The sequence below is a fragment of the Solea senegalensis genome, linkage group LG17 (genome assembly GCF_019176455.1).
Source record: "Solea senegalensis isolate Sse05_10M linkage group LG17, IFAPA_SoseM_1, whole genome shotgun sequence".
NCBI classification, from domain to species: Eukaryota; Metazoa; Chordata; class Actinopteri; order Pleuronectiformes; family Soleidae; genus Solea; species Solea senegalensis.
The window spans coordinates 16,072,417-16,099,593 of record NC_058037.1 but is presented as its reverse complement, the minus strand read 5'-3'; the positions used below and the strand labels follow the sequence as shown (position 1 = coordinate 16,099,593).

The following is a 27,177-nucleotide window of genomic DNA, read 5'->3' as shown; positions in this document are numbered from 1 at the left end:
GTAGGTCACACACACACACACACACACACACACTCTCCTCCCTTAATTGCTTTTTTCTTGACAAACATCTTCTGGGCCGTTTTGTTATGGTGGCCCTTTTTGGGGCTGGAAAGGTGCACACGCACGCGCACACAGGCCCGAGTTAACGGACGCTCCTGACCATATGAGGTCGGTGTCTGACCGACGCAAAAACAAGGTCAACGCATGCATGTGCGCAACGTTACAGTCTCCGCAGCTGATACTCATTTGTAAACAAACTTCAACATATATATGTACTGTGTGTATATATATATATACATATATATATATATATATATTTATATATATATATATATATATATATATATATATATATATATATATATATATATATATACATATATATGGTTGTTTCTAAGTGGAGGGAATAAAAGCAGCAGTCGACTCAGGCCTATTTACAGCTCAGCGTGAGTCCCTGCAGCCACTAAACGCATCATCACTGAGAGTCAGACACACTTTTGCTTCTCCCTTAAAGAGCGAATATAAGAGCAATAATAGGCTAAAAATGTCTGCGGGCTATATATTGTGATCTAATGCACACAATAAAGCGTTTAAAGCAGCCATAGTGAACGAGGAAGAGGGGGTGTAAATACAGAGGGGTGGGTGGCATCCCTTCTATAGCACAGTTATACTGGATATTAAGGAATTAGATTGTAATAGTTTTGGTTTTAATTAAGGTCATGGTCATTTATTCACATGTAAACACTACAATTAGGTCAGATTCCTTCTTATGTGTCATTAAATGTCATTGAAATCTAATCTGCCTAAACTTGTATGTGACAAAAACAACCATTTCCCACCAAGATATAGAGGTCAAATTGCTAATATGACTATAAGGATGAATAAGAATCTATATGAAGACACTTTGACACAAATGTTGCTGTCCATCGCCAGAAATACTTATTTTTCATATCTGATACCGATATTAACCGTGTACATCTGTCAATCTGATATTAGGATCCTGCGATTTTTCATCTTTTACAAATACTAAGAAAAATAAAGATGAATCAATTGTATTTACATTTTTCTCTGAGTTTATGAAGCATTATACAATATGATATTTAAGGTTTTTTTCGGATTGTATCAGATTTTAACTTTCTATTTTTTGCGATATAATCTGATCTGATGCCGATTTAAAGTACCGTATCGTCTCATCCCTCCATAGTTCCTACTTAGAGCCTCTAAAACCCCCTATAATCTGCAGTCCTGGAAGCCTCTGCTCTCGCTCTCTCTCTGCAGGAGCAGCGGTCCGTCCACAAAAACCTCGAGGCTGATCTAAATTCTCGCCCCTGGGCTGGACTGGACTGCGCAGGGTTCCCGGGCCCTTTTCCCTGCCTCGTCAGGCGGCAGATGGACTGGCTCCCGTCCGGAGATCAGTGCGCATCTGGTGCGCGGCGTTCCCTGCAGCCCCTCGGTACAAAAAAAAATAGAAAGAAGAGCGGGGCCACTCGCCGGCATTAAGCCCCATTAGGACCGACTACCGAGCAACTGGTGCCTCGGGTTGGCTTCAGTCCCTGCATACAGATCTATATATATATATATATATATATATATATATATATACATTCGTATATATATCAGGGAGCAGCAGCATTGAGTGCACAAACCTCCTCATGTAAATGAAATGTGACTCACAGATGAGTTTGGACACTGACACAGACTTTAAATGACTTTTAAAAAAAAACACACAAATGAAGACATGTTTCACATCCTGATGAATGCGTGAGCTGCAGGTGAGAGAACAGAGACATTCTCTCCTCACTGTGTTTCAGCTAAAATCTCAGCTGCACTTTGATCTGAATGATGAGGATGAGGATGAGGAGGATGAGGATGTGAGAGGAAACAGGTTAAGCTGCTGCTCCCTTTTCCAGTGTGTGTGTGTGTGTCAGCAGGATTTCCTGCCTACAGGCTGCTCTCTCTCTACATATATATACACCTATGCTCTCTTATGTACTGTACATATAATACACACACTACTGGAGTGACTTTGTTGCTTTAATGTGAAGTTATTGAGGATTCTTGTGCAAAATACAACTTAAAAGCATCAAAATGTAATATGATTTGTACCATCATTGACACATAATGCCTCTTTTTTGGCTAAATCATGCAGCGAAATATACCTATGTATCCAAATCTACAGCCTATTAGTGTAATTAATGATATTTTTGTGCAAAATCAAACTAAAAGCAACAACGTTTAGGATGATTCATACCATACCTGACACAACATAGCTCTTTCATGGCAAAATTGTGCATATCCTCATAATCAACACCCTATTGGTGTGACTTTATAATTATGAATATTCTTGTGCAAAGAAAACTTAAAAGCACCAAAGATTAGGACGATTTATACCTTAATTGACAGATAATGGCCCTTTCTTTGTTAAATTGTGTATATATACACCTTTGTATATAAAGTATCTGCACCCTTTTGGTGCGACACTGTTGCTTTAATTTGAAACTATTGATATTCTACTGCAAAATAAAACTAAAAGCATCAAAATGTAAGGTTATACACCATAATTGACACATTACATGTCATTTAGCAGACGCTTTTATCCAAAGCGACTTACAATGGAATCAAGTACAATTAGCCAGGGGTGGAATCGAACTTGCGACCATGATGTCTTTGGTACACAAGGTAGGGTCTTAACCACTGAGCCACTCCACCCTGCTCTTGGCAGACACATAATGGCTCTTAGCTAAAGCCTGCATAAATACCTCCCTATCCAATAATCTGTGACTTTGTTGCTTTAATGTGAAATTATTGATATTTCTTTAGCAAAATAACAACAAAAGCATTACAATTTACCATAACTGACACCATAAACCCCTCATTGACTCATATAATGTGATTTTCCTCATAGGTTTGTCCAAAATAAGACGAAAATAATCATGATATTTGAGAATGACTTAGACCTCATTTGACACCAAATCTTCCTCTGCTTTTACCTGTGCTCTCCTCTCTCATCCATCCCTCCCCTCACTCCCTCCCTCTCTCTTTCTCTCTCTCTCTCTCCACCTCTTCCGTTTCCATTTCTTTTAAATACCTGGCGCGCGCGAGACAACCGGCCTTCACGGGGTCTCCTCGTGCAGAGGTTTCACGTCGAGCCTCGAGGCAAAAACAATCGGTAATTAATTAAAATACAAAGGAGAAAAAAAAAACCTTGAGAATCTTTTTTCTTCTTTTTAAAGGGCTGTTTCCACTATTTGTGTTTCCTGTGAGGACCTTCTTCTTTTCCCAAAAATTGGCCAAATACTGTTGATTAGAGAGAAATTATTATCATTTACTATATAATATTTTTAAGTTTGACAAAATAGGGCAACATATGAAGAAGAAACAACAGTAACATTGTCCTAAAACCAAATTAATTTCTATTAATATCGTTATTATTATTGTTATTATTATTTTTACACGTGGGTACAGAGGGAGGCACGGAGGCGCATGCGGTAACAGATGGGAGGGGACAAATATTTGCTCTTAATTAAAGTGCAGGGGTCAATGCCAGCGTCCAGGCGTCACAGTCTGCACTTTAATAACATCACAGAGTCGCTTTGGTTACAGTTACAGCTGACACACACACACACACACACACACACACACACACACACACACACACACACACACACACACACACCAGAACAGCTCTCTCTCTCTCTCTGTTGGCTGTTTTGTTTTGAACGGCAGGAAATCTGACAGAACATTTCTCCTCCTTCAGTTTCCTCCCCCTCTCCTTTATTATCTCCCTTTGCTCCTCTTCAGACTATGTGACCACAACCTTTAGTAGCTTGTTTGCTTGTCTCCTTCATATATGTGTGTATATATATATTGATATAGTGATATATAATATAATTCCTCGTGGCTTGAAGGCAAAATCAGCCTTAATGTCTGTGCAACACCTGTTACTGTTCCATATCACACTTTGTTATGAGACTATTAAAACATGTCAGGCAAACATCTGACGTGATTTTTTTCTGCTCCTGCTTTTGTTGTTGTTGTATGTTTTGTTTTTTCTTCTTCTCCCTATAACAGGATACAGGTCTGTTACAATAAATGTAAACAAACAAACACTCCTGCCATCTTCCTCTGCTGCACAACAAGGGCTGCATGCAGTTGCAGGACCACCCCGAGGGCGCGTGCTCAGGTGAGTTACAGCGCGAGGAGGAACAGAGAGAGAGAGAGAGAGAGAGAGAGGGAGAGAGGAAGAGGGAGAGAGAGGGAGAGAGAGGGGAGAGAGGGGAGAGAGGGAGGTCACAAGGCTGACCGACTGACCGGAAAATAAATCACATTTCTGAATAATGCCACTAATAATTATAATAAAAGTAATAATAACAACAATAATAGCAAGAGACAATAGATTATTCCATGCAATCATGCACGAACATACACACACACACACACACACACATATATAGAGTACAATGTTGCTTTGTAAAGAGAAAAGATCTCACAAAGGCAACACTCAGTGTAAGCTTCTTCCTCCTCCTCTTCCTCCTCCCTTTCTCCCCCAGAAAAAAGAAGAAGAAAAAAATATGGAATAATGTTCCTCATCAAACGCTGGTCTCCAAGCACGAGCTAAAAACAACACACACACACACGCACACACAACTGTGTTCAAATCGAAATAAATAAACAAAAGAGCAGGATTTGTGGATTTAATTCGCGCACTCACATGGTGCAAGAAAATCACAATTCTGTCCAAAAATCACTTAAATGTAACCTTATACGGAATAAATGTGTGTGATTTCGATTGAAGCTGTTTTAATTCATAATAGGCAACGTTTCGCGGATCGAGTGAAAACGTGGAACGGGAATGAAAGCGTGAAATCTGCACAATAATGGAAAAATAAATCACCTCAATGCGTCTGATTCACGGAGAAATCATCGACATCCTCACGTTTTCATATAAAACAAAAAAAAAATAAATAAAGCGGTCTTCAGTGGAGACACAAAGGAAAAGAGAAACCGCGTCGTCCTGTTTTATTCCTCTCATAATCATCAAAAGTCACAATATCTCAAACTTGCATTTCCGTTGAAAATCCGCGCGCACACATTTTTTTTGGTTCGGTTTAAAAACGCTCTCGTCGATGAGAACAAAATAAGAAATAAAGATTTAAGTATGAAAACTGGACGAAATGGCGCACGAGATGTTGTGAAAACAGGGGCAAAAAGTCCAGAAAAAGGCGCAGAAAATGTTGAAAGAAGCTCTCCGTTCCTGATTAAGGCGAAGATACAATATTTATTCCTTGTCTCCTGGGATGCTCCTGCTCCGTCTATTGTCCTCCCCATTCCTCAGTGCTGATGCTTAATTTTCAAAACTTCTATATTACCAAGGGACCTACGACATCAGCCGAGAAATACCCTGCAAGTACAAAATCCGTGAGCCAGCCCCGTCCGTGCAGAGGGGAGACGCGCGCCTTCCGCCTGCTTTCTGCCGATTCTGCACCGACGAAAACACGCGAGGGGGGACTTTTTTGCCATTTCTCTCGCCTTTATCGGAAGGATTTTAACGCTCTTGCTTTTTATATATATATTTATACTCTCTAATTATTACCATCATTTTTTATTCCGCCGAGCCAGAGGAGGAGAGAGGGGGAGAAATTACGCGTTATACTTTGGAGAAAGCACAATGTCAGCGACCTTCCCCGGACTTGTCCACGACGCAGAGGTAGGAGCATTTATTTTCATTTCTCCATTTATTTAAATTTAACAGGCAAACTGTGTGTGTGTGTGTGTGTGTGTGCGTGTGTGTGTGTGTGGAGCTGTGTGTGTTATAATCTGGGTTTAGGCTTGCTCTGAATTGACAGCATGTACACAGAGATGAGATGAGATGAGATGGAAGGAGAGGAAACATTGGGCTTTTTATTAGTGGACGTGGAAGTGGAAGTGGAACGAGGCTCCGGGAAACAGTGTGACTGGGACAGTTTAGGGCGGAACAACTCACCTCTCCCCATCCAGTGAGGAGAGCTGAAGCTGGGACTGTGCGTGCGCCAGCAGCAGCAGCAGCAGCTCGGTTAGCACTAATAAAAATAATAATATATAACAGCACGCCTTTTCTTTAAAAAACCGCTGCGAGCAGAGTGACAGGCGCGCGCCAAAGGGAGGGTGAGAGAAAAATACCGATGGCTCCTGTTGCCGCGTGCGCTCGCTCTCGTTCCCCTCGCGGGCGTGGATGTGGAAGTGACATCTCCTTCAGGTGCTTTAAAAACGCTTTGAGTGCAGTGTGAGTTTTGTGCGTGTGTGTGTGTGTGTTTTTGAGTGTGTGTGTGTGTGTGTGTAAGAGAGAGCGAGTGTGTGTGTGTGTGTGTTTGGGAGACACACAGTGAAATAAAATGACACACTCTCTCCTCTTATTATCATTATTATTGTTGTTGTTGTTATTATTATTAATATTATTATTATTATTATTATTATTATTATTATTTCCCAGATACGTCACGACGGATCAAACAGCTATCGGCTCATGCAGCTCGGCTGCCTGGAATCCGTGGCCAACTCCTCGGTCGCCTACTCCTCCTCCTCCCCGCTCACCTACCCGGCACCGGCGGGCACCGAGTTCGCGTCGCCCTACTTCTCCGCCAACCACCAGTACACGCCGCTGCACCACCAGTCCTTCCACTACGAGTTCCAGCACTCGCACCCGGCCGTGGCGCCGGAGGCCTACGGCCTGAACTCGCTGCACTCGGGCCAGTACTACCAGCAGCTGCACCACGGCGAGCCCGCCGACTTCATCAACCTGCACAGCGCGCGCTCGGCGCTCAAGTCCTCGTGCCTGGACGAGCAGCAGCGGCGCGAGCTCGGCTGCCTGGACGCCTACCGGCGCCATGACCTGTCGCTGATGACGTCACACGGATCCCAGGCCTACGGCGTCGGCATGCACCACCCGGACCAGAGGCTGCTGCCCGCCGCCGGCCTGGGGCTGCCTCCGCCCGCGGGGGACGACCTGCAGGTACCGGCGGCCTCTATTCATCCATCCATCCACATTTCATCCCTTCATCTCTGCTTTATTAACCCTCACATTCACCCACCTCCTCCTCTCTGTAGCTATTTCAAACATACTGAATAGAAAGTGTCCAGACTGCGCCGCTGCCCGGCGTCTTTTTACGCACGGACCAAATATTACTGGATGTTTCCTCTCTGAGTTGCTGGTTTGTGTGTTTTTGTGTGTGTTTTTGTGTGTGTTTTTGTGTGTTTTTGTGTGTTTTTGTGTGTTAGTGCACAACAGGCTGAGTGAGTGTCAGGTCCACGCGGCCGCTGTGGCTCCACAGAGGCAGCTCAGCCTCTCTAAAGGTTAATTGACTGGCAGTCTATACAAGACTATTGTGAAATCCGCCCTTTATTTCCCCACCAACACACGTGACCACGCGCTTTACATAATTCCTTTTGGATGTAAAGAAATGGGCCCGAGATGAAAACAGATTCGCACGGTGTGTGCGTGTGTGCGTGTGTGTGTCCGGCTGTCTGCTGAGGCAGAGAAAAGCCGCTGGTTGCTCTATTCTCCGGTAAAGGGCGGATTAACGGATCGGGGTTGAGGACACAAAGCCCAGCTCGGGCGCCATAAAGCACCGTAGTTTATCCAATTACCGACTTAACGTCAATCAACTTTGTTACTTATGCAGCGACATCTGAGCTGGTTACAATCCGCGTCTGTAGTTAAACACTATTTAACACACTTCACCGTATTTTTTTTTCTTTTCTTTAACCAACTCTTAACGCAGCCACATGTTAATGCCATTATGTGAAATGCACCTTTATTTCTTATTCTGTACATTGATTTAAACAGCAACAATAATGTAAAAAAAATAATAATAATAATTAGGGTAATTATTTAAATATAAAATGTAAACATAGTTTTTAATAAAAGGGACATTCAATTTGTATTGTAATTAATTTATTTAATTACAATAAAATGTAATTTATTTAAATAATGTTTGTGATATGATTTCAAAAATAAATTGTAAATTATTCCAAAATATAGGACTGGCTTTGGGGAATTAAAAATGTGTCGAGAGGATTTTCTTTATTAAAAAAAAAAATATTATTATTAGTTTCATTTTCTATTGTTTTATTCTTACATTTTTATTTATGTATTTATTTATTTATAGATTAGTTTATGGTTCAATTATATTGTCCATAACGAAACAAATATAACAACATATACAGTATATATTACAAGTACACTCTTGATATAAAAAGAAATACTGTATATTATAATAATCTTATCATATTATTTGCATTATTTTAAACTTTATATGTTACATGCAACTTTTAATTAATTATCAATAATGTTTTGATAATATTAAATTATATCATATTATATTATATTATATTTACTTGGTTTCATTTTTTTTTAATTTAAATAAGTTCAAGGTTGACAAACAGGTCTATTATATTAGTGTTTAAGCTGTAAAGCGCATGCAGGTTTGACCCTTTTTTATTGAGCAGGGAAGAAAGAAAGAAAGAAAGAAAGAGCCGTCTCGTGAACCTGCAGCTCGCGCGAGGCGGATGCGTGAAGTGGAACAGATGCGTCCATGGTCTCGTGCAGCCCCGGTCGCATCTTTGTAGCGCGCTAAAGAGATTTCCACGCGGAACAAAAGCAGCTGCCACACCTTTCTCCCGTCACTAAGCTAATTCATGCAGGACCTGTGCAGTTTTGTATATTGATTTTATAATCACTTTAGCTCCGCCGCAGAAGAAAAAGGAGCTGCTTAAGAAAGAACTACAACAACAACACGCTCCTTTCTTTCTCTCTCTTCTCTCTTTTTTTAACTCTCTTTCTTTTTCCTTTTTATTTTAATCAGTGGGGGCTTCGGCGTGGATCAGGCCTCGGGGCTCGCACGAGGGATTAAGTGTTTTCTGAATAAAAAAGCGCGTGTTCCCTTTGCTTGATGACATCGTTGATAGCGCGAGAGTCTGATATGGATCAAAATGGCGGCGATAACAGTAACAGGTTCCCACTCATATATATGTTACGTGTATTTATAGACCCACGTGTTGCAGTTTTAGTCATTTCATTTAATGAAAAAGAACAACAGGTTGGTGAGTGAAGCACATGCTGGACACTTTGTCTCTCTCGCGCGCGCTTGTGTTATTGTGTGTGTGTGAGAGAGAGAGAGTCCTCACTTTTATCGCCCCAAGCTTTTTTTCTAAATGAAGCTGGTTTTTCTGTCTGAGGTCGTGAGCTGCATCATTTATTATGTTCTTTGACTCAAAGCTGCGGTAAGTGCAGGTACAATTACTAACAACAAAAAACTGTTTCGGGGGCAAAATTGTGGTTAAAACCACAAATTTGATTCATTTATTTATTCAATTCCTCAAAATAAAATTCCTCAGTAGCATCAACACTCAGCTAAAAGTATGTCATAAAAAATGATAAATTGCAAGATGGGGTTTTTTTTGCACAATAGGCATAAAACATGTTGAGTTTAAACTTATGTATATTCAAATACATGTAATTTGCTACAAGAAAAGCACCCCTGCCCCCTGAGATGTCTGTGTACGCCACTGTGGCTCAATAACATCTCATCAAACTAAGTTAATGAATGATATGTATGAATTAATTCATTAAAATGCAGGTCATTCGTTCCATGTTAGAGATGTTTGTCTTTGGCATCTTAATATTTAATGATGGATATTTACATTTATGACAAACAAAAAACAATCCCCATAGACAATAATATATGCACAAATTCTCCTATAATGGTAAAATGATAAAGTTTCTATGTATACCCATGTATCGGTGTTGTAATACCATGTATTTTCACATTAGTAGTATCACATTAGTATCATATGCCTCGACATCAGTCACTGCAACAGTTTATTAAAACCAGGAAAAGACATCAGAGATGTTATACCATGATGTGACACAGTGTCCAGTATGTCACAGTGTTGATATAATATGGATACATTACCTAATATATACAGTTTATAATTTATGTCTCCAGACCTAACCCTGTCATCATCATGATCATCTGAGCCTCATATTCATGTTTCTTCATGTGTGGTCAGTAACATTTGAAATGTATTGTTTACGCTATATTTTCACAACAAAGGTCTTATTTAGTGACCAAAAGGCCTTAAATATGGTGTATTATTGTGTCATCCTATAATAACAGGTGGAACAGTGCAGATTTTTTTTTAGATTAAAGCACACAAAGTTGCAGGAGGATGGATGCATGGTATACTATAGGAAGTGAGTGGTCAAACCTGTAGGTCGAGACCCTCCTCGTGGTCCGCAGGATAAATCTATGAGGTCACGAGACGATTGATGTAAAATAAATATGATAACCAAGTTTAACTGGCGACACAAGTGTTGTATCAGTTAAAAATATTTCTTTCTTAAATGGATTCTGCGTTGACGCAGCGCGTTACAGATTATGGCCACATAACGTTCATAACATTGTTGTTGATTTTTCCCGTTGTTTCGACTGCAGAAGCATTTGTGGGCGTGTTGAAGCGCTTCAGTTACATTCATAAATTCATCTTTTTTTATTCCTTTTTTATAAATACATTTTTTTTTTTAAATAAATAATAATGATAAAACAATCATCTTTAAAATCATAATTATGGTGATTAGGGCCACATGTGAACATTTATTTAGAAACAAAATAAAGTAAAAATAAATGTAAAAAAAAAAAGATGAAATTCTGAGATTAGAATTACTTCTTTGATCTCAGAATCCTGATTTACGTCTCAGAATTTTGCCTTTCTATTCACATGTCCCTAATCCTAATTCTCTTCCACATCTCCAACAGCTTGTCTTGAATGAGTGGAAAAATGATCTGTGGTAGTTTGTCATCAAAGTGAATGACAGTTTTGGAACCATTGACATTTGTTATGTTAATGAAAATTAAGATTTGGAGTATATATATATCTACTGTATATATGAGGCACTTCAGATTAACAGCAGTCTTTTAAATACAGTTAAATTTGAGTATTTACACAGGCAAACCCTGCTAAATCACAATAATATGACAGAAGTTACAAAAGTAAAACAGTATTTATATCGAAAAATGTTGTTAATCACAATATATTTGAGTGATATGAGAGTATAATATAGTACGCCTAAGTCACAATATTACTGTTATGTTACAGTAATTTATTAAAGAATTTACAGTGAACGTCCATGTGTTTATATGCAGGACACAGTCATTTATTGTAAATATAAGTTCAGTCATTTATTGTGAAAGAACTCTGTGAAACTGTACATACACAGACTGTCATTGACTACCATTTAGAATCACTTGTGTGTATATTTACAGTTAATTACTGTGTCATTTCACAGTGTGTTACAGGCACATCATTTATAATCACTGAGTGTAAACTGACAATTATATCATAATGCAGTTTTAGTGGGAGTTCATTTATTTGATATTTTATTAACAAAAATAAAGTGATATCCTATTCTATTCTGACTTCATAGTAATACCATATAGTCCATTACGATGATGCAGCAGTATTTTCTTGTATTTAACTGTATAAATCACACTTTTCGTTTATCGTTATTATGGTAAATTTATTTTAAAAATCCTGGGAATAATTTAAACTGTGCAGTCAAATATTTCAGCGTGGTGTTTTATGTGTGTGTTTGTGTGAAAACACCTGCATTCATTGATCAGACTGTGTCTGTGTGACAGCTCCCATATAAAGGACTAAGGGAGGGGTGTGGGGGGGGAGGGGGTGTGGTGTAGCCTGACAGCTGTAAACTGTGCTCCAGTGGCGTAAAACATCTGGGTGAAGTGGTTTCACCTGCCTTCATGCTCGTGCTGTAATGAGTGTGTGTCTCCGCAGGGCTCCGTGGAGGCACAGTGTGGGCTCGTGCTCAACGGACAAGGGGGCGTCATCCGGAGAGGTACAGACACACACACACACACACACACACACACATACTGAACCCCACACCCTGCTTTGATTGTGTGCTGTCGTACCGGAGGTCGTGGAAGTCTCCCGGCACAGATAGACAGACAGGCAGACAAACAGACAGACAGACAAACGGGCGGAAACAGTCGCTGTCTTGTCTGCTGTCAACATGCTCCTGCACTTTCTCGCCTGTTTAAACACTAACACACTGTTCAACACGCTGCTCCCCATTTCCACCATGAAACGGATTGTCACTCAACACACACACACACACAGAGTCTGGTTTCCATGACTTCAGAGGACACTATACATTTCCTGGTGACTTACTCTAACCTTAACCATAACTACTACTGACCTAAAACCTAACTGTAACCGAAACATAAAACATGTCTCCACTTTCAAATGTAGTCATTTACATAACGGGTACTTTTTGTCCCCATATAGAAGACAAGTCCCTGTAATGTGAGTGAGAAACCAAATTTAGGTCCCCACAACATGAGGAATAGCTGGAACACACACACACACACACACACACACAGAGTCTGGTTTCTAGTACTTTAGAGGACTTACATTAATTTCCTGGTGACTTACTCCAACCTTAACCATAACTACTACTAACTTAACCTTAATCTTTACCTTAACCTAACCATATATCTATAACATGTATTAATTCATGTACAGATTTGATTTACGTCCCCATATAGAAGACAAGTCCCTGTAATGTGAGTGTGAAATCAAATTTAGGTCCCCACAACATGAGTAATACCTGAAACACACACACACAGAATCTGGTTTCCATGACTTCAGATGACATTACATTGACTTCCATAAATCTGACGTACTATAAACTTAACCAGGACTATTACTGACCTATAACCTTAACCTCATCTTAACCATACAACATGTCTTCACCTTAAAATGTAATAGTTTATGTTATACGGACTTGATTTTTGTCCCTAAATAGAATGTTATAGTCACATTATAGTCTCCATAATGTGAGTGTGTAATCAGATTTTGGTCCTCACAACATGAGGACTACCCAGAACACACACAAACACACACAGGTTTGTGCAGCTATTCTTTTTAAGACACGGCATAGACTTTTATTCATTTGGACAACCTAAAAAAAAAACCTTAATTCGAACCTTAACCATAAACCAATTAAAGCCTATAACCCTAAACTTAACCAGACATCCTCAGGAATGAGGTTGTGCCTCATTAGGACCTGGTTTTGGTCTCTATGAGGACTACTGTTCCTACGGTTACAAGAATATCCACACACATTCTTGCGCAGTATTTCTAGTGGGGGCACTCATAGACATAATGCATTTCCCAGCCCCTTACCTTAACCTCAAACATTATAACTAAATCCCTCAACCGAACCCTTAACGTAACCCTAACATAGAGCTAATTCTAACCCGAAATCTAAAACCAAGTCTTAACCCTGAAATAAGCCCTTTGAAGTTAGGTTTCAATCAGAATTTATGACAGACTCAAATACTCAAATCAAGCAAATAGAGAAAAATCCTAATTAAACATTATTTAATCCATAGACACACTGTGCATCACACCATATTCTCATGAAAGAAACCTGTAGGCGACATTGTAGTACTGACTGACAGACAGACAGACAGCCTGTGTTCATAAAACCAACAAACAGACTATTTTTAATGCAATATTAATGTTTATTTTGAGATCATAAAATGATTATGACACTCGAGCATTATTGATGTTTCTCATGTCTGTGGTAGTAGAATTATAGAAGGGAAACATGAGCAATATTATATATGCCACAGGAATTTAGCATGATTACATTTTAGCTGTATTGTCATCATAAAGTGGTGTTGTTGACACTTATAATTTAGTAATGATGAATATTCTTTTTGAAATATTATGAATTAAAACTGCTGTTTTTTTTACTTACATACTATACTTTGTCTTATTCAAATATTTTGCTTTTGTAAAACACTTCAACTCCTGTTGATTTTAATGAATTTAAAAAGGAATCATATACATGCAGTTCAATTAAATTAAAATATAATATTCTAGGAGGCATTTTAAGGTCTAAACAACATTTAACAGTTAAAGAAAACATTATAACATTAAGTATATCAATTACATAGAATAGTGCACACATTTTCCTGTGTTGTTAATTTGAGTATATTGTATAGAGGACATTTAAAAGTATTACAGTATTAGAGAATTGCCTGAAACTGAGGGGAAAAAATTAAGGTTAAATTTTGCCTTACGCGGTATATGTTTGATTGATATTGAGAAAAATATTCAATATTTGTTTTATTCTTACTTTAATTCCAGTCATTCTTTTTGTTTATTTTGTTGTTTGCAATATCAGTGATAATTAAACCTATAGTTTGTATTTATTGTGGACAATTTCCTCTTGAGTGGGTTTAAAATGTAGGATTCATTTTCTATTATTGATTGACTTTATGAATAGTATTTGTTTTGTCCATTGAATGTTTGAAAAAAAGTCAGTTTCAATGATTTATTTGTTATTTGGATTACATTCAACTATAAATAAAACTGAACATATTCACATTTAAGAAGCTGAATAATCAGAAAACGGATCAAAGTAGTTGGAGATTAATTCAGTAAGAGATGAAATCGTCGATTAATCATCGTGGCCTCACATGGTTCTTTGTTGAGTGCAGAGTGTATGGGGAGCAGGAAGCCAGAGTGTCTCGGGTTTAATTTTTCATCAGCATCTCTGCTGCCTATAGGTGATGTTGGGGGGGGGGCTTTTCTCCTTTACTCGCGGATTGACGCGGGAATCCCTGCGCTATCACATTCGCTTAATGGTGCGCCATATTTGGCCCTGAGCTCAGCCGCTGCAACCATCACAACCAATAATCTTTGCTTTACCTCGCGCTCCCGTATCGATAGCTTCTCTCGCCTCGGGCGGACGCTTTGATATGCTAATGCGGAGCGGGGCCCCGGATTCAGCCGAGATCATATTAATGTTGTTCTTTCTGACTGCGGCTTTGGGCGCCATGAATATTCACACAAGCCTTTTTTTTTCTTTTTTCAAAAGAAAATCACTGAAGAAACGCGGCTGCTACTTAGGAGTCGTCGTCTGTGTTTTTAATCACCAGCCTTACACATGAAACTGTGCGCGCGCTCTCGCCTCTACACAGCGCCATGCACGCGCTCCCCCCCCACCACCACCTTTTTTCTAGAGCTTTATAAATATTGTTGTTAAAATATGAGGAGAATGACATTTGGTCCGTGTCTCTTTTTCTTTAATTTTCGTGGCAAACTCGTGGAAGAAGAAGAAAAAAAAAAAGCCGCTTGATTCCGCGTGTGATCCCGCCCGCCGCTCGCGCCGCAGCCCGAGGCAACTCTCCGTTGCTTAAATACCGTTATCGCCTCTGGGCCCGCGCGCTCCACTGACTGCACTACCGGCAATAGCTCTTTTTCGATCGCCCTTGGCAACATAAAATACAAACTACTTTGAATCAAAACATTTTTAGGGGAATTAATATGATGTGAACCCGCGGCTTTCACACGCGCGCGCCCTCTGTCAGAGCGCGTGAGTCTGACAGACAGGCAGCTCGCTCTGCCGCGGCCTGTGTGTCACACACACACACACTGACACACACATAACCGATAGTATCAATCGATTCCCTCGACGAGACATTGTCCATCTTTGACAGCCTGACCGAGTGTACTACAACTCCCATCATGCCTCTGTCCAAAGCGCTGCCCAGCCTTCTGTTTTTCAGCAACGCGATGACATGACGTCACACGTGTCGCTGTCCAGGTGCTGAAATATCAAAACGTGCTGGTGCTGAAATCTGGTGCAGATTTTATACGATTTTATAACCATGCATCGCGATCAAACCTGTCTAGCACGCCAACATTCAGTCCTAGTGATTTATGTAAAAGTGCCACAAGGGGGAGCCTGCATCCGTGAAGTATAATACAAGCACTGACTTCCTATAGATATTTATAATTAACATATTATTAAAGATACATTTTAATATTAAAGCCATTTTATTGTTTATGTTTTGTTACTTAATAACATTTTGGTACATAAACAAAAAATGTAAAAGAAGCAAGTTTTAGAATGGGTTAGTATTTTTTTTGGAACAATAGTGACACATATTCTGACTGTTTTAAGTAATTTTTTAACGTCAGTAACATGTTCTTGCAACATGCCATAACATTTTGGTAATATGCGTAATTTATTTGTAAAGATAGGGACATTTTGTTACACTTTTTGTTAATATTGTTAATATTTTTGTAACATTTTGTAGGAACAATACACACTATAACTCACATTCACTTGTGAATGTGCCATAGTGGAGGCAAAACATTTTTTTTTTTTTTTTTAAGACAACAGTTATTTTGGCCAGGATATCCATGGAAAAGAGATTATTAATCTCAATGGATATTTCCTTGATAAATAAAGGTTAAATAAATAAAATGAAGACAAATAGAAACCTCCACCAGAATCTAAAAACATAGTTTCTTAAAGCAAATATTTTTAAGTCACAATAATTGTGGTTTAGATAAATGTGACAGGGAATTTTCATATCAATCCATGGCCTATTTGGTTCCACATGAAAATAAAGTAGGTGGCAACATTGTCCACAATTCCCCCCAAAAACATGAGCATCCAACCTTAGCCTGCAGTGCTGTTCTATTTGGCCTAAATCACATCCTTTTCCCTTCATTCCATCATAACCAGCACGGCCTCACAACAAAGAGACACGCCCTGCTGTTAGATTTGATAATGAGGCAGATGAATAATAGAATATAGCCTACAGTAGATCAGACAGAAGAACCTTGTGTTTCTGCTGCTTGAGACGTTGGTTCAAGTGTAGGTTTAATAATAAAGGGCCGACACAGAGAAGTCAATATATTCCAGGAGGATCCAGAGAGACGGATTCCGACGCAATTAAAAATGTGAAAACAGCCTTCACCATCACAGCCGCGATCACTTATTCACACACACACGCAGGAACCTCAAGCACACAATGAAATCAACATTGTGGAAGGTGATTAAAGAGAGGATTTGTTTGTTTGACTCCTGGGATTAAAGCGCCGACGGCTCTTACATGCAGACAAATATTGAGCTGGAGCAGAAATATCAATATGTAGTAAAAACAAAATAAATGTAATATTTAACAAGGGGAAGAAGAGAGTGCTGAGAGGAAAACATTGATCACGCCGGCGAGGATTGAAGATACTTGATCATGTGTGATTTTATCTGCCGAGTTTGTAGCAACAACACAATCATTTCTGGCTGAAATTTACATTCAAATATTAATTGAAAGTATATATGTTTGTTAGCTAACATATACTGGAGCTAGATGTTAGCCATATACTGGAGCTGTATAAGTTAGCTATACTGGAGTTAGATGTTAGCTATATACTGGAGCTATATATGTTAGCTATATACTGGAGCTATATATGTTAGCTATATACTGGAGCTATATATGTTAGCTATATACTGGCTATATATGTTAGCTATATACTGGGGTTATGTATGTTAGCTATACTGGAGCTAGATGTTACTATATACTGGAGCTATATATGTAGCTATATACTGGAGCCAGATGTTAGCTATATACTGGAGCTATATATGTTAGCTATATACTGGGGTTATGTATGTTAGCTATATACTGGAGCTAGATGTTAGCTATATACTGGAGCTATATATGTTAGCTATATACTGGAACTAGATGTTAGCTATATACTGGAGCTAAATGTTAGCTATATACTGGAGCTAGATGTTAGCTATATACTGTAGCTATATACAGGAGTTATATATGTTAGCTATATACTGGCCCTAGATGCTAACTATACTGGTGTTAGATGTTAGCTATATACTGGAGTTAAACGATAGCTATATACTGTAGATGTCTAAATAGACTGGTAGCTAGATAACTAGATAGCTTAGTAACTAGCTTTACTGATTGCTAGATAGCTAAGTAACTAGCTTGATTGATTGCCAGATAGCTAAGTAACTAGCTAGATTGATTGGTTGCTAGATAACTAGATTGCTAACTAGCTAGTTAGGTGGTTTGCTGGCAGATAACTAGATAGCTAAGAAGTCTCGACGCCTGCACATGTGTCCCTGAGACGAGATTCACCCAAAAAACACAACAAATGAGCATGTTTAAACTATACGTGTGTGTTTTGTGAAGCGCCGACAGAGACAGGGTTAAGGTTGAGGATGTGGTTATATTTTCATGTGTTATTTTCTGTGGCTCAAGGCTCTTCAAGGTCTACATGGATTTTTGCTGGAAACGTTCAATACAGATGTTTTAAATTATGGGTCATCTGCACTAAAAAGTAAAGAAAGGGACTGTGGTTACTCTGGAAATCAAAAGAAACATCTCTCATTTTCCTGCTGTATTATTAGTATTAGTCACAGTAGTAGTAGTGGGAGTAATATGTGAAGAGATACTTAAAACCTTTATTTTGCCGACACTATTTTAATGTGAAACCACCTTCTTATATGTAACTATATAGACATATAGGTTAACTGCTGTTTGTGGATGTAATTTCCACACATATGAGAAGGGATAGCTTGTGTACTGACAGATATTTGACATCATGTGCTAATGTTACATTTAAAAAAAAAAGTAATAGTTAAAAAGTAGTAGTAGTAGATAAACAAATATCAATGCACAACATTTTGACAACATGAAGGACTGCAGCACTATACACACATGTGTAAATGTGACGATATTATACGATGATTATTGAAAAGCTGGACTGCTCCACAGTTCCTTATAGTAGATTATTATATTTAATAATGATTATATTATATTATAGTAGTTCTATTGCTGTGTTCTGTCGTGCCGTTATATACACGTTTTTACATCGTACACTCACTCCTAAATTTGTCTATCATGTCACGTTTCCTCAAAGACACCTGAGGCAAACATGTGCACACATGTTGTGAAGCGTCATTTAACGTCGTTATCAAGGCCAATTATAAACGTTGTGGTATTTCATTTTTTTGATTTGATTTGATTTCCTGCTGCAGAGATGTTCTCCTCTGCTCAGGGACGAGACATGAAAATGAGCTCAGAGCAAACTCTGGTGCAGCCAAAAAAAAGTTGCACATTGTTAACTAAACTAAACTAATAAATAAACGAATAAACAGTTGTGCTCTTCCCTGACACTGCGAGCCATTTGCCATTTTGATATTTGACTAAATTAAAAGTCTTTTTCTTTCACCACACGTTATCTTCGCGTCAATGTAGTATTTTCACTTATAGTGAAAGCAAAAGTATTCAAAGTATTTATTTCTGCCTCGACTGACAGTTGAGCTTTTCTCTAACAGGTGTCCTTGTTGTTGTTGTTGTTTGTGCGCAGGAGGAACGTGTGTGGTGAACCCTACAGATCTGTTCTGCTCGGTACCGGGCCGCCTGTCGCTGCTCAGCTCCACCTCCAAGTACAAAGTCACCATCGCCGAGGTGAAAAGAAGACTGTCCCCGCCAGAGTGCCTCAACGCCTCCTTACTGGGGGGCATCTTACGCAGGTACACACACACACACACACACGGAGAAATCCAGACGTTTCCCTGAGTCATCACGTTCTTTTAAAGGCTCTAAATATATCCACATAGACTTAAGACACTTTGACTCTTTTGTCTTAAAGTCATTAAACAGTCAAACTGCAACACAAAGCCTGGGGTTTAGAGCGTTCTAATCTCCGCAGCCTTTAAATCTCATCCTATTTCATCCTAATAGCCCTAAATGAAACCATTTGATCTTACTATACATTTCCTGAAATAGCGACGCTATGATTGTGCAGCTGCTATTTTGGCCCTGGTAAAAGAGATCCTTGATCTCAGTGGCACCGTTGTTACGCACGGTTTCTATTTTACTTATTTTTATTGACAACATTGTGTTCTCCGGTCGATCTCAGTTGCTTTTAAATGACTAAAAAGTATTATTATTATTATTCGTTTATTATTATAAAAAACGCTAGTTACAAACAATGCGAATGTCTCCACTTATATCAGCAGTGTTATGGGAACAATGTGGATAAAATAACAAAAACAAAGTGGCAGTATACATTAATATAACGCACAAATAGTCTCCTAAAACAGGAAAAACAAACTAATATTAAAAGACAGAATAGTAGAAGTCAATTGATGGTCTTCTTCATACATGAAGCTGCACCTGAAGTGAACGAGACGTGGGATTGAGGGAGATTTTGAAAGTGAAAACAGTTATTTTTACGCTTAAATCTGACAGGTGGACACTGACGAGCGCTTTGTAGCCTTTCAGAGGAATACAAAAAAACGAGAGGAAAGACCGTTGTAGGCAAACGCAGAGGGGGTTGGGGGTTGGGGGAGGAGGGGAGGTTTGATGGGAACGGGTCTGCACGCGCGGCGCCATGGCCCAGAGAGCCAGAGGGAGGCGAGACCATCAGGCCAAAGCATGGCAGGATCAGAGGAAGCAGGGGAAGGCAAGAGTTGCCAACGCTGTATTATTGATGAGGTGGAGAGATAGAGGAGGAGGGGGAGGGGAGAAAGAATATGGCCGCTCCTGCAAGGCGACGCGTCGACAAAGTCAAAGAGGAAAGAGACAGCGACCAAAGTGCCAAGATAATAAATCTACTGAATGAAATTGCTCATGTACGTGTAGCTTTTGCCATGTTACCGTAATTACGCAGCGGTTTGTGCTATCGGCTAAATTCCAATGGTTTCTGAAAGCTGAGAAGTGGTTATTACGGTAGTGTCACTCGCGCCGTTGCAGGAAGCCGGCAAATCAGCGTCTTTGTCACCAGAGACGAGTGTGTTGGAAATATTTACCCTGAGAGATAGAAACTCAAAGAAATATTACTTAAAATATGTTTTATACCGATATAAACACATTTAACACGCAAAATCTGGTGTTGGTGAACAACTACTGTTTTTTCTTCACTTTAAATTGTTAGTACACATAAATAACGGCCAGATAATGAAAGTTACTGAAGCAAAAATGAAGCAAAAGCGCTTAATCACAGGATATTTTGAGGCTTAAGTGTCAAAGGGTTAAGTTTAAGTCTTTTAAGTTGCAGAAGAAGTTGTCACCTACATTTTAAAGTGGGGTGAAAAAGAAGAATGACAGGGACTATTGTTCCTTTTCTTTCCGGGAAACAGAACTTCTCAGTTTAGGTACAGATATAAACATGTTATAACATGTGTAAACGTGCCAGGATGATACATCTACTGTGTTAAATTGCACATGCACATTTAGCTTTTAAGTTTTCAGTCTTTTAAGTGCCACAAAAAGTTGGCGCCTATATTTTAAGGCGGTGGGGGAAAGAAGAATGACAGACAGGGACGAGTGTTCCTCTGCTTTCTAAAATAGAATATGTTGGTTTGGGTGAAGAAAACACAAGAAATGAAAGAAGAAGCTCACGGGAAACGGTGACCGTAAAGAAAGCGTGTTTCTTTACGTGAGTAGTGCTCATTTCCCGGTCTTTGATTTGAGGCTTTGTCAATAAGAACGATGATGTCATACAGTGTATGTCCACATATTCAGTCTGTGCTGGAAACTTATTTCCTTCTTCCTCCACAGAGCGAAGTCTAAGAACGGAGGTCGGTGTCTGCGGGAGAAGTTAGACCGCCTGGGCCTGAACCTGCCCGCGGGACGGAGGAAAGCCGCCAACGTCACACTGCTCACCTCTCTGGTGGAAGGTGAGAAGCTCCTCCTCCAGGACGTCTCTCTTATACAGTTTCTCCCCATTTGTCTCACCACTGGGTTTATTTGTCCGTGTCCAGGTGAGGCGCTCCACCTGGCCAGGGACTTTGGCTACACCTGTGAGACAGAGTTCCCCAGCAAGGCGGTGGGGGAGCATTTGGCGAGGCAGCACAGCGAGCCCAAAGAAACCAGCGCGCGCAAGAAAATGGTTCTGGCGACAAAGTAAGAACGCAGACAAAATCCACCCGTGTGCGTGCACTACAACCCACTCACCTGTGGACCTCTACTGATTCAGAGCTTTTTCTGAAAGACACTTCTTTTATGCTGAAACGTCACAAGTTCGGGATTTATACTCGTATTTGGAGACACGTCGATCAGTTTTAGCTTAAAATCACCATCATTAATGAGCTTGTGACCAGAAAGTTGTCGGTTTGAATCCTGGGACACATGTTGTGTTCACTGACTGGTGTGAGAAGCTCATATTCTATATGAAACTGTAAATTTAAAGCTGCAAATGCTTTATTTTGTCCTTAATAATGAATTAAACATGCTTAGACCGACATGTTTTATGAGAAAACAGGTGCTAGTGTTGCCCTCATGCTGAAGTTAACTCTAATTAAGTTCAAGCATCATTATGTAGACTTTACTAATCGTATAAACAATGCAATCTTTCATGTTTTACATTGTAGTTTTTAAGTTTTGTGTTGACAAGCAGCGAGTTTTGAGGGCACCCAAATATCAAGGCGTCCAAATATCAAATGCACTTAATTCTGCACACAAAAATTGAGGAAATCACTTTGAATTTACCAAAAAAAAAGCATGTTTGTGTGTTGAGATTTACCGTCCAAATGAACGAAGATGGTCCAAGGGAATTTCGAAAAAGAAAAATGCGACAGTTGTGTTGGAGACAGATGGTAAACCCTCCCTCCCTCCCTCCCTCTCTCCCTCTCTCCCTCTCTTTGTCTCACAGGCAAATCTGTAAGGAGTTCCAGGACTTACTGAGCCAAGATCGCTCTCCTCTGGGCTCATCCAGACCGACCCCCATCCTGGACCTGGACATCCAGAGACACCTCACACACTTCAGGTAACAAGCAACGCAAACATCATCTCATTCGAGACGGATTTAAAGCCACTGAGGCGACACGGGACAGTTTCCCGTGTCACAGAGCTGACCATGATGATGCTCTCGGTTCTTTTTTTTGGGCCTGTGACCTTTCTGTCATTTTTTGAAACGATGCAGCTGTGCAGTTTGTTGTTTGGCACAAGCAACAGACGAGCAGGAGGAGGAGGAGGAGGGAGGAGGAGGAGGAGGAGGGAGGAGCGGCTTGTTAGCACAAATGTCACATCTATGGCGTCATCCTTTTGCAGAACATACAGTTTCATCAAATGTCCAAAGGGAAATGTCCTATAGAGACGCCGAGACGGGGGAAAGAGACGAGATGCGAGCGCGGGTGTGGAAATAGAAACGACAGTTTAACAATGAGATTATTAAACTCCGCAGCATAATCTCACTATTTTTACGCTACATTAACGTTTATTCTAGCACACAGCTCTGGTTTTGTTCTGCAGCCGTAGTGATTGTATGTCAATGAGAAGCTGCTTTAGGTTCAAAGAAAGTGAAAACAACTGAATTGAGAGCTTCAGCTCATTGATTATCAGCGTATGGGATTGATTTTGAGAAACATGCGTACACAAGTCAGCTATTTCACGAGTTGCAGCACATTTTATCGCAAGCAAATGTCTGTTTTTGTCCTCGTTTACGTTCCAAAGCCCAGAATATTCAGGTTACTGTGACACTGTAGTCAAACAAAAGCAGATGATGTGAATATTTGATCAAATAAATGAAGTGAGATGTTGAAACCTCAAAAAATATATTGGTAACAGCAAATAAATCAAGTCTGTCAGGCATTTTCTTTGTTCAGTGTAGGTTTACGTAAAAAGAAAACTACTTTCATTTACATTACATCTTATAGTAGGTTTAAAAAATGTGAATATTTTTGCTGTAATACGTGAATTAGGAGTATAATTTACTTTAAATAGACACTTTACATGGTTTTGTCTACAGTGGAAAAGTGAATTAAGTTAATTCAATCTAAAGTTAGCAGGTAATATCAAGACAATTGTGACTTGTTTTGTTCAGTGTGGGTTTGGTTTGAAAAATAACTTCTTTCCATTCAAAATACAGATTTTTTTCCCCCTCTAATCTGTGAATTATTTGTTTGAATGTGATATTTTGGAGTTTGATTTACTTTCACTGGTTCATCTACAGTGACAAACAACTTTAATTCATTACACAGACAAGAAATACGTTAACTCAAAGTAAGGACAGCAAATTTTCTGCTAGTTAAGTTTGAATTAACTTGTTTTCTGGAGTTTTTCTGAAGTTTTGTCAACTATTTTCTGTTTTGCATTGTAAATTATAGCAAAAACGTCATTTGGATGATTAACAACTCTTCTCTAAAAGTGGCTTTGTCTGAATAATCAGACCCTTTCAGGAGTTTTAGAAGCTCCATAATGAGAGAAGATGATAAAAGAGCAGAAACAACTGGATATTCTGTCTTTTATTTGCTGCTAAATGGACCAAAATCTTCTGGTGACTAACATCTGCACGTCCTCGCCTCTCTCCCTCACAGTCTGATCACTCACGGCTTCGGCACGCCGGCGGTCTGCGCCGCTCTCAGCACCTTCCAGACGGTCCTGAGCGAGATGCTCAACTACCTGGACAAGAGCTCGAGCGGGAAGACGAGCGGCCCGACCGACCAGCAGATCAACAACAGCTCGGAAAAGACGCAGCTCCGGAAAACAGCCGAGCAGCAGAGCAAAGACGGGAAAACAGAAAAGACTGAGTAGCCCACACCCACCTGGTCCCCGTGCCTTGGAGCGCTGCATTTAGGAGTGTGTGTGTGTGTGTGTGTGTGTGTGTGCACAAAGGATTTGTTTACTCTCATCTACGTCTGTGTCTTCATTGGGACAATTCATATTTATTGTTATTTATTTATTGACCTTCTGTTGAAAGACAAACACTGAGCTGAAATGTCCCAAATAAGACGTCCTGTGTGAGGATGAGCGTCGCCATGGAGACGGCTGTGGCTCATCCAAGGCTTTTTTGTGTATTTATTTATTAATAATTGCAGGAAGTAGACCTAAGTGGACATAAGTGACATGGAGGTTTTCCAGGACAGGAGGGCTCAAAGTCAGGGCTGAAATCACTCTTATTTTACAGTTTATCTTTGCAATATAACTTTATGTTCATAATTATACCGATTTATAGATTTCAAACATGCCGGAGCACTAAAACAAGAAACGCCATCCAAATATTAACTCATGTACTTTTTAGATTTCCAACTTTATGTACTGCATTTTTTAAAAAGAAAGAGGCACAAAACAATCAGAAACAAACAAATTAGCACTAATGAACTCACACACTCCCTCACACATCCATTTACAGCAGGAATTCATAAACTATCAATCCATTTATCTCTTTTGTGTCAAACGATCAAGCAAAAATCTCCCCAAAATTCAGCGTTTTGCTTCAATCCCGCGTCGCCTGAACGGAAACGAGCCCGTTGAGGCCTGAGGCGTCCTTTCACAAAAAACCACCTCCTGAAAGAGTTTTCTGAGGAACCTTCACATTAAAACACTCTTAAAACACGCAGGCGTGAAAACAAGAAGCATCGCTGAGTGTCTTTAAAATGAGGCTCAAACGGCTCATAATGGCCTTAACGTCAATGATTTTAAAGGTGCAGTGTGTAAAATATACAAGGAACTAACAGATTGTATGAATTGTTTATTGCTTAATTGATATCAGGAGCAGTGTCAGGGTCTATGGAGGTGGCGGTTTATGGACCACACTGTTTTTACAGGAGCCCACAATGGACAAACTTCACTTATTTTGAGTTGTTATGTTAACTGAAGGCACACACACACACACGGCCCTCCTGTACTTGTGACAGCACTAAAAACATTGTTATTATTCATTTATTTATTAATTACTGTTTACAATCAGTGCCATGAAGTGTGTTTACCACGTGGATGAAAGAGGGGAAAGATGTGAAGTTTCAGGATGTGAGACACCACTGCCTGGGGGTGGGTACACGTGTGTGTGTGTGTGTGTGTGTGTGTGTGTGAGACAGAGATAAAGAGAGAGCGAGAGAGAGAGAGAGAGAGGGTCCGACTCAGCCATTTTGTAAGAGGTGACTTTGCTGTTGCCCTCCCCCTGTGCATGTCTATCTTTGTACAACCCCCCTGACCCCGCCCCCCAGACCGACACGAGCTCCGACCGACTCGCTCATGAACATTTGTAAAGATATATATAAATATTTAAATTACTTTTTTTCTCTCGTAGGTTTTAACTATGTACATGTTAAAATCCCTACCTTCTAAAACGCTGGTGTTCAATAAAGACAGTTGCTACGTGTTCTAATATTTGCGCCTTCTTTGTCAGACGTGAGGCACGTTTACACGCGTGTGCAAACGCACACACACACACGCACACATACAAGAGAAGATCAAAGACAGTGAGAAAAGAACAACAATAATAATAAAAGAAAAGTCAGAGTTTCTCTCTCAAATACATCAAAATACCAAATACAGAATGAATAAATATATCAAAATATAGCAATAGTACCATGTGTCAAAATAAAATACTGTACTTTTACCCCCCGGTATACAAACTTGTGGGAACGTTCTCTGAAGGTTCCCCCTAAGTTCTCCTGTGGTTGACATGGAAAGTTTTCCTAACGTTCCCCTGGCTTAGTTTTTGGTCTTGCATTCAGTTCCCAGAACGTCACTTTGTCACAACCTTCAAACAACTTTTAGAGAACGTTTAGAGGGAACGTTCCCCTGACTCTACAACCTTCATACAATCTTCATACAACGTTCTCTTTTGGTTCCTAGAACGTTATCCTAATGTTACTATACTACAACCTTCATACAACTTTTAGAGAACGTTCTCTAAAGGTTCCCAGAGCGTTCCCCTTAAGTTACTTTGTCACGACCTTAATACAGCCTCTAGAACGTTCTCTTTTGTTTCCCAGAACAGTCCCCTAAAGTTACTTTTCTGCAACCTTTAGAGAACGTTCTATTTTGGTTCCCAGAACGTTCCCCTTTAATTACTTTTCTACATCCTTCATACATTATCATGACAGCATCCATCATATATATATATATATATAAAAGAATATATAATCTTTTATAGAATCTTAGATAAAAGAATAGGAAAACCAAACTGAATAGAATAAAATGTTTGATTTGCTATTACCAGTTCAACTTCCTCCCAAGTCAAGGGGCTGACGTACCTCTGAGCAAGGCACCCAATCCCTGATCATTGTTAACTGGACTCTCTAAATGTACAGGTGAAATGACCTTAAGCTTCTACAACAACAACGACAGAACACCATGCAGTCCAAACCCAAATTTTGTAAAAAAAAAAAAAAACACTAATGACAAAATAACATTTAGTCATTTTAAATCCACGTTATCAGAAATAGTCGTGTGCCCCTCCCTGACTACAGAGGAGGTTCAAACGCCTCCTTTGTGTGCAGGAGCATGTGTGTGTTTCTCTTTCAGTTTGAACCACTTCTATCAGGGTTTTTCTACTTATTTATAT

The 27,177-nt window shown here is 39.6% G+C and overlaps 1 protein-coding gene across 2 annotated transcripts; it reads left to right on the top strand.

Moving 5' to 3' along the window:
* Positions 1 to 4,170: 4,170 nt before the first annotated feature.
* On the top strand, positions 4,171 to 25,773 carry tfap2d (transcription factor AP-2 delta (activating enhancer binding protein 2 delta)). 2 transcript variants are annotated; one of them, XM_044048598.1, is made up of 9 exons: positions 4,171 to 4,183; positions 5,620 to 5,707; positions 6,470 to 6,988; positions 11,830 to 11,890; positions 19,249 to 19,414; positions 21,447 to 21,565; positions 21,650 to 21,791; positions 22,540 to 22,653; positions 24,203 to 25,773. In XM_044048598.1, the coding sequence occupies exons 2-9, from the start codon at positions 5,669 to 5,671 to the stop codon at positions 24,417 to 24,419; spliced, it is 1,377 nt and encodes a 458-aa protein (XP_043904533.1). In that variant the 5' UTR covers positions 4,171 to 4,183; positions 5,620 to 5,668; the 3' UTR covers positions 24,420 to 25,773. The 2 variants fall into 2 exon arrangements, with proteins under 2 accessions (XP_043904533.1, XP_043904534.1); XM_044048599.1 differs by lacking the exons at positions 4,171 to 4,183; positions 5,620 to 5,707 and adding an exon at positions 6,172 to 6,235.
* Positions 25,774 to 27,177: the final 1,404 nt, after the last annotated feature.